We start from the raw sequence: 9,041 nt of genomic DNA, 5'->3' as shown, positions 1-9,041 counted from the left end.
ACAACCCTACAGGTGGACGATGGGAATTGTAATTCCCCACACGACCCTACAAGTGGATGGTGGGAGTTGTAGTTCCACACACAACCCTACAAGTAGACCCCACTTTGGCCCTAGAACCCTAATGGTCAGCAGATTGGGCGCAATAGGTCTTGGACTGGCTGGGTTCAAGATGGGCCTCTCCTTCTCTCCCTCTTCTTCCCTGTCTCGTTCCCTTCTTTCTCTCTCTTTGGCAGGACGACCCGTCCCCACTGGTGCTTCTCCAGGAGGAGGGACCCCCGCCGGAGCCCCTCTCCTCCTCCTCCTCCTTCTCCGGCGCCGCCGGGCCCGTGATGCTGGGCCTGATGGGGGGCGGGCTCCTGTGCGCGGCCTCGGGGCTGGTCCTGCTCATCGTGGCCACGGCCACCGACTTCTGGGTCCAGTACCGCTACTCGGGGACCCTCTGCCACCAGGGCCTGTGGCGCTTCTGCCTGGGGAGCAAGTGCCACCCGCACACCATCACCCTTGGTACGGGCGGCAGGCGGGCGGGGCAACTGGTACAATCCTCAGCGCATCTGTCTCGGGTCCTTTGTCAACAAAGGAAAACATACAACAACCCAAAGGTTCTTTTTATCACAATTGCAGTGCCAGAGCAACCGATGCACAAAGAACAACATTAGACATACAGAGTCTATAATATTAATATTAATAATATATATTAGGGTTGTGCAACATCATCGTATATCGTATCCAATTCGTTAAATTCGTGCACACGAATCGATATTAGGAACATGCAGGAAACGTGTGGGCGGTGGGAATTTAAGAATCGAAACACTCTTCTTACTATTTTATGAAAAGCAAAGAACCATTGACTCAGCCAACATAAAGGACAACATTCTTTTTTGTGTTTGTCTTTATTATTTTTGAAAAAGAGGTTGATTTTTTCTTCTTCATCATCCTCTTTTTTTCTTTAGAATTGGAAATGCAAAGGCAAAGATGGAAGTCATTTTTATATGTATTTACAGGTTTTTTTTCCTTTTAATTTTCTTGATTGTTGTTTTTTCCTTTTTAATTTTTTAATTTTTTCCTTTTTTATTCTTTTTATTCCTTTCTTTATTTCCTTTTCCCACTCCCACACTCCTTCCTTCGCTCTTTTTAAAAAAATAGATTTTCTATATTTTTTTTCCTTCACTTTCTGTCAACAACCATGGTTCTCACTCTTTCGTTGTATTTAACTCTTATATATATCAATAAAATTTTAATTTAAAAAAAGAAAAGAAAAAAAGAACCGAAACACTCCCCAATCATTTTCATTAAGATTCCGTAACTTTCGGATGCCAGTTTAATTTTTAGTATAAGCATTCAGCAATAATAATAATAGTAATAATAATAATAATAATAATAATAATAATAATAATAATAATAATAACTTTATTTATATACCGCTCTATCTCCCCGAAGGGACTCAGGGCGGTTTCCAGCATAGGTAAAACATTCAATTACCAGTTACAGGATTTGGCCAGGGACTGGTTGATTGATTGATTGATTGATGCCTCCTGCAGCCTTCTGGGACACGACGCGGGCCTTCATGATCCTCTCAGTCATCACCTCCTTCGCCGGGATCATCTTGGGCCTGACCGCTTACTCCGGCGGCGTCCGTTCAATCCGCACCCGTTCGGCGGGAGTCACTCTCCTCCTGGCTGGTAGGACCAACTTGTGGGGCGGTTGTCGTTTTCCTATTAGAGCAGTGATTCCCAAAGGAGGGGCGGGGCCTCTTCCGAAGTGCCAGAGACAGGGCTGAGCACCTGAGGCGCCTGTTAGGACACAGGGGGCGGAGCTAGAGGAGTGGGCGTGGCTTCTTCCCAAGAGCCTGAGACAGGGCTGAGCCTCTATACCTCCCCTGAGGCGCTTGTTGGGACACAGAGGGCGGAGCTAGGGAAGGAGGCGGAGACTCCTTCCAAGAGAATGAGACAGGGCTGAGCCTCTATATTTCTCCTGAGAGGCCTTTTAGGACTAAAGGGCGGGGCTAGGGGTGGGGGCGGGGCCTCTTCCCAAGAGCATGAGACAGGGCTGAGCCTCTATATTTCTCCTGAGAGGCCTTTTAGGACTAAAGGGCAGGGCTAGGGGCGGGGCCTCTTCCCAAGAGCCTCTGTAGACCTCCCCTGAGAACATGAGGGTGGGGTATAGAGGCCCCGCCCCCTGCTCTAGCCCCGCCTCCTGTGTCCTGGACAGGGATAGAAGCTCAGCCCTATCTCAGAGCTCGTAACTCCGCCCACCCTAGTCCTGGCTGCCTATCTGTGGCCCCGCCCACTTCCCAGCCCTGCAGCTTGGACTAAGGGAGAGGCTCAGCCCCGCCCTCTTGAGCAGGAGCCACGCCCACCCCTCTAAGCCACGCCCCCTTTCCAGGGGATGCTGAGCAATATTTTTTCTGGAAAGGGCTCGGCAGGCCACATAAGTTTGGGAGCCACTGTAGTAGAGCTAAGCTTCGGCCTCAATCTTTCATTCCTTCTTCCCAGGACTGTTTGCGTTGCTGGGGGTTTCGGTCTACACCGGCGTGACGGTCAATTTCTACGCCAAACGCTACGCCGAGTGGCGCTTCTCCTGGTCCTACATCCTGGGCTGGATCGCCATCATCCTCACCATTTCCGCAGGTCATTTCCACCTGCATTTTAACTCTATATCTTACATTTTAGTTGTGTTTTATCTCAATATATTATCCTCCTCCTCCTCATCACCATCATCATCATGTTTATTTCTTCTCTTCACAAGTGGCTATATATCTATTATTAATATTAGAATGCATTATTATTATTATTGTTGTTGTTATTGTTGTTGTTGTTGTTGTTGCTATTTTATATTAATACTAACTGTGCCCGGCCACGTGTTGCTGTGGTGTCGTCCTATGTGGGTTTTTGTTTGTGGAGACAAATATGATTGTTGTAATTGGTCAGCTTGATTAGCATTGAATGAGCTTGCAGCTTCGAAACATGGTTGTTTCCTCCCTGGGGGAATCCTTTGTTGGGAGTTGTTAGCTGCCTCTGATTGTTTCCTGTCTGGAATACCCTTATTTTCAGAGTGTTGTTCTTTATTTACTGTCCAGATCATAGAGATTTTTAATGCTAGCTGCCAGGTTTTGTTCATTTTGAGGGCTCTCAGGAACCTAATAATAATAATAATAATAATAATAATAATAATAATAATAACAACAACAACAACAACAACAACAACAACTCTGAGGGGGAATCCTTTGTTGGGAGGTGTTAGCTGGCTCTGGTTGTTTCCTGTCCGGAATATGTCTACCTTGAAGCCCTGCCCCCTGGCTAACATCACCAAGTTTCCTGGGGTCCTCTGCGCATGCGTAGTTTGTAATTTTTAGTTTTGGGGGTTTTCTGTAATTTGGGGCTAATTTTATAGGGTTTTTGATGGAAAGACATAGATTAGATGACTATGTCTTTTGTGGCCAAATTTTGTGTCATTTGGTCCAGTGGTTTTGTTGTTTACTCCATGGGAATTATGCACATTACATTTTTATATATATAGATGAGATTCCTCTCACTTCCTTGGATGACTATGTCTTTTGTGGTCAAATTTGGTGTGATTGGGTCCAGTGGTTTTGTTGTTTACTCCATGGGAATTGTGAACATTACATTATATATTATATTATATTATTGTGTTTATTTATTTATTATTATTATAATAATCCAAATACTAATTTGAACCTTCACTTAGGTTGTCTGTGGGCAAGTCACACTCTCTCAGCTTCTAAGGACAGTGGGAAAAGGATTTTCTGAACCCATCTTGCTAATAAAACCCCATTGTAGCTTCACTTTAGGACTGAGATGTGTCCTCAACCTTTGTGTCGAGGTCTTGTGGACATCCCACCATCCCCATTGACACGTTCTTCCTTCCTCTCTGCAGGAATCTTCCACATTTGTGCCGTGCCCCGGAACACGTCCCCAGAGAGCTCCAACGTGGCCAGCGGCTGACTCCCGGCCCTCCTCCTGGCCCTCCGGCCCAACCCTCTCCTCTCCAGCATCTTGGTCATCCTGGGCTTCCTAGTGGCCCCCGTTGCCACCACCATCCATCTCCTTCAGGGATTTTTGAGAAGACCACCACCAACACCATCTCCAGATCTTTGCTGATGTGACATTGGGGGGCCTGGGGCGAGGAGCTTTCCTTGTATGATGGTCTTGGTCCTATTGGGCTAACTCAAGTAGACCCATGGGCTCAACTGTGGTAGAGCAGGCCAACATCATTGATTCAATGGGTCAACCATTGCTCAGAACGATTGATAGGATAGTCAACAGTTGACCAATTGAATTGATTATAGTCAACAGTTAAATTGATTATAGTCAACAGTTGACACATTGAATTGATTATAGTCAACAGTTAAATTGATTATAGTCAACAGTTGACACATTGAATTGATTATAGAAAACAGTTCACCCATTGAATTGATTATAGTCAACAATTGACCCATTGAATTGATTATAGAAAACAGTTCACCCATTGAATTGATTATAGAAAACAGTTCACCCATTGAATTGATTATAATCAACAACTGACCCATTGAATTGATGGCAGTCGACAATTGAAGCAATTATAGTCAACAGTTGAATTGATTATAGTCAACAGTTGAATCAATTATCATCAATAGTTGACCCGTTGAATTGATTATAGTCAACAGTTGAATCAATTATCATCAACAGTTGACCCGTTGAATTGATTATAGTCAACAGTTGAATCAATTATAGTCAACAATTGACTCATTGAATTGATTATAGTCATTGATTCAATGGGTCAACTGTAGTCAATTGTGGTCAACACCCATTGATTCAATGGGTCAACTTTAGTCAACTGTAGTCCACACTAATTGATTCAATGGGTCAACTGTGGTCAACACCCATTGATTCAACGAGTCAATGCTAGTCAACTGTAGTCAACACTAATTGTCTCAATGGGTCAACTGCAGTCAATTGTGGTCAACACTCATTGATTCAGTGGGTCGACTGTGGTCAACACCCTTTGATTCAATGAGACAACGCTAGTCAACTGGAGTCAATACTCATTGACTCAATGAATCATCTATAGTCAATTGTGGTCAACACTCATTGATTCAGTGGGTCAACTGTAGTCAACTGTTGTCAACCATTGATTCAGTGGGTCAACTGTAGTCAACTGTTGTCAACAACCATTGATTCAGTGGGTCAACTGTAGTCAACTGTTGTCAACAACCATTGATTCAGTGGGTCAACTGTAGTCAACTGTTGTCAACAACCATTGATTCAGTGGGTCAACTGTAGTCAACTGTTGTCAACAACCATTGATTCAGTGGGTCAACTGTAGTCAACTGTTGTCAACAACCATTGATTCAGTGGGTCAACTGTAGTCAACTGTTGTCAACAACCATTGATTCAGTGGGTCAACTGTAGTCAACTGTGGTCAAAACCCATTGATTCAGTGGGTCAACGGTGGCCTTTGGTGACCTCCTCTTAAATTTTTCCTCTTAAATTTGAATGAAAGCATTTCTTGGGGAAGGAAGGGGTTCTCAGAGATGCCTCACAGAAGGGAAGTCAATACTAAGTAAAGTTCAGCCGTGTTGACATTTGGTGCTAATCTGCATTTCCTTATTTCTTGACCGGCCGATACTATTGTCACGACTGATTCTTGTGCTTCAATCTGGCCGAAACGTTTCCTTATTTACATCAAGTGACTGTGGAATGCCTTCAGAACAAACAAACAAATGGGGCAAGTCACATACATGGGAGACAAAAATATATTATAATATTATAATATGTAAAATGCATACAATAATAACCCACCTTTTCCTCACAGATTTTATATGTGTGTGTGTGTGTGTGTATGTGTGTGTATATATATATATATATATATATATATATACACACACACACACACACACACACACACACACAATAGAGTCTCACTTATCCAACATAAATGGGTCGGCAGAACCTTGGATAAGCATATATGTTGGATAATAAGGAGGGATCAAGGAAAAATCTATTAAACATCAAATTAGGTTATGACTTTACAAATTAAGCACCAAAACATCATGTTATACAACAAATTTGGCAGAAAAAGCAGTTCAATACGCAGTAATGTTATGTTGTAATTACTGTATTTACGAATTTAGCACCAAAATATCACAATATATCGAAAACATTGACTGCCAAAATGCGTTGGATAATCGAATGTTGGATAAGTGAGACTCTACTGTATATACATTGGATAAGTGAAAATGTTGGATAATTAGGAGGGATTAAGGGAAAGCCTATTAAACATCAAATTATATTACGAGTTTACAAATTAAGCACCAAAACATCGTGTTTTAAAACAAAAAAAGCAGTTCAATACACAGTAATGTTATGTAATAATTTACGAATTTAGCACCAAAATATCGCAATGTATTGCACACATTGACTACAAAAACACTGACTACTAAAAGGCCAATAGCGCTGGATAATACAGAACATTGGATAAGTGGAGGTTGGATAAGTGAGATTCTACTGTACATATATATATATATATATAATTGATCTACTCACATTGGTATGTTTTCCAACTGCCAGATTGGCAGAAGCTGGAGCTGACAGCGGGAGCTCACTCTGCTCCCTGGATTCGAACCACCAACCTTTTGGTCCTCAAGTTCAGCAGCTCAGCAGTTTAACACGCTGCGCCACCTGGGGCTCTAATAATAATAATAATAATAATAATAATAATAATAATAATAATAATCTATATATATATATATAAACTAGCTGTGCCCGGCCAGGCGTTGCTGTGGCTAGGACTTTATTTTTCTTTTCTTTTTGTTGTATGAACGTAGAGGCGTGGATGAGAGGTTGTGCTGTCAATTTTCGAGGTTGTGGGGTGTTTAGTTTAGTTGTTTTGTCTGGTGCCGTGATTCCATTACCCTTTTATATATATAAAAGGGTAATGAAATTTCGGCCTAGGACAAAACAACAAAACTACAAATCCCAGAAACACTAAACTTGGCAGCACAACCCCTCATCCATGCCTCTATGTTCATACAACAAAAATAAAAGAAAAATAAAGTCCTAATTAGAGGGAGAGGAAGAATTGTTTTTATCCAATTGCTGCCAGTTAGAAGGCTAAGCTCCGCCCATGTGGTCTCCTAGCAACCCACTCAGCCCAGGGGACAGGCAGAGTTAGGCCTCACTTAGGCCTCTTCCCCACTGCCTATAAAATACAGATTATCTGATTTGAACTGGATTATATGGCAGTGTAGACTCAAGGCCCTTCCACACAGCTATATAACCCATTTATAATCTTACTAGCTGTGCCTAGCCACGCGTTGCTGTGGCGAAGTATGGTGGTATGGGAAATCAGATAATCTGTATTTTAGAGGTAGTGTGGAAGAGGCCCAAGTGAGGCCTAACTCTGCCTGTCCCCTGAGTGGGTTGCTAGGAGACCAAGTGGGCGGAGCTTAGCCTTCTAACTGGCAGCAATTGGCTAAAAACAATTATTCCTCTCCCTCTAATTAGGACTTTATTTTTCTTTTCTTTTTGTTGTATGAACGTAGAGGCATGGATGAGGGGTTGTGCTGCCAAGTTTAGTGTTTCTGGGAGGTGTAGTTTTGTTGTTTTGTCCTAGGCCGAAATTTCATTACCCTTTTATATATACAGTAGAGTCTCACTAATCCAAGCCTCGCTTATCCAAGCCTCTGGATTATCCAAGCCATTTTTGTAGTCAATGTTTTCAATATATCGTGATATTTTGGCGCTAAATTCGTAAATACAGTAATCACAACATAACATGACTGCGTATTGAACTACTTTTTCTGCCAAATTTGTTGTATAACATGAAGTTTTGGTGCTTAATTTGTAAAATCATAACCTAATTTGATGTTTAATAGGCTTTTTCTTGATCAGTCCTTATTATGCAAGATATTCGCTTATCCAAGCTTCTGCCGGCCCGTTTAGCTTGGATTAGTGAGACTCTACTGTATATAGATATTATCTGCTTTGCACTGGATTATCTGGACTCCACACTGCCATATAATCCACTTCAGTGTGCATTTTATATAGCTGTGTACAAGGGGCCTTATATAATCCAGTTCTAAGCAGATAATATACGATACTTTATTTCCCAGACCACCAGACTTTGTCACAGCAACGCGTGGCCGGGCACAGCTAGTAATCTATATATATAAAAGAGTGATGGCATCACGGCGACCCACAAAACAACAAAACTACAGGCCCCCCAACCTCGAAATTTGACAACACAACCCATCATCCACGCCTCTAGGTTGATACAACAAAAAGAAAAGAAAAAAAGTCCTAATTAGAGGGAGAGGAATAATTGTTTTTATCCAATTGCTGCCAGTTAGAAGGCTAAGCTCCTCCAACTTGGTCTCCTAGCAACCCAATAAAAAATAATAAAAAACACTAAAAAATTAATACAATAAAATACTATAATAACAGAAAATAACTAAAAATAATACAAGAAAATAATAAAATATAATAAATAAAAATATAACTTACAATAAAATTAATAAAAAATTGCAAATAACCTCAAATAAAAATTACACAACAATTTTTAACCAATGCCACCACCAGACTTCGCCACAGCAACGCGTGGCCGGGCACAGCTAGTATATAATAAATATAATAAATATAAATATACAAATACAAATATGATCCACGTTCAGTGTCTGCTGAGCCTCAGGCGGCCCAAAGTCTCGGGACGGCACCGAACAATCCCGACCGAGCCATCGAGGCACAGGTGTGTCCAGCGAGTGGAGCGCACCTTTGCACACCTGTTGTGCCGCATTCCGATCCAGAAAAAACACACACAAAAATAATATTGTTTATTTTGTCCGCCAGGGGGAGGACGACTCCAGGTTTTTTCCCATCCCAATGAAAAGGAGAAGGAATTTGCTTTTGCTCCAAAGTTTGCCCAGAAACTACAACTCCCAAATGCCAAGGACTCTTTTCCCCAAACTCCACCAGTGTTCACCTTTGGGTGTATTGAGTATTCGTGCCAAGTTTGGTCCAGATCCATCATTGTTGGAGTCTCTGGAT

General features: G+C 42.0%; 1 protein-coding gene across 1 annotated transcript in view; it reads left to right on the top strand.

Annotated features, from left to right (window-relative positions):
* The window catches only part of LOC100555966 (lens fiber membrane intrinsic protein), a 7,644-nt gene extending 2,065 nt beyond the window's left edge, over nt 1-5,579 (top strand). The window contains exons 2-5 of the mRNA XM_062965077.1: nt 234-504; nt 1,539-1,679; nt 2,493-2,627; nt 3,895-5,579. Coding sequence (XP_062821147.1) covers nt 330-504; nt 1,539-1,679; nt 2,493-2,627; nt 3,895-3,962 — 519 coding nt within the window. The 5' untranslated portion in view covers nt 234-329 and the 3' untranslated portion in view covers nt 3,963-5,579. The remainder of the gene's footprint in view (nt 1-233; nt 505-1,538; nt 1,680-2,492; nt 2,628-3,894) is intronic.
* The last annotated feature ends 3,462 nt before the right edge of the window (nt 5,580-9,041 follow it).

The sequence above is a fragment of the Anolis carolinensis genome, unplaced genomic scaffold, assembly GCF_035594765.1.
Source record: "Anolis carolinensis isolate JA03-04 unplaced genomic scaffold, rAnoCar3.1.pri scaffold_14, whole genome shotgun sequence".
In the NCBI taxonomy this organism is placed as follows: domain Eukaryota; kingdom Metazoa; phylum Chordata; class Lepidosauria; order Squamata; family Dactyloidae; genus Anolis; species Anolis carolinensis.
The sequence above is the reverse complement of the archived record's forward strand: the minus strand, read 5'-3'. Positions and strand labels throughout refer to the sequence as shown.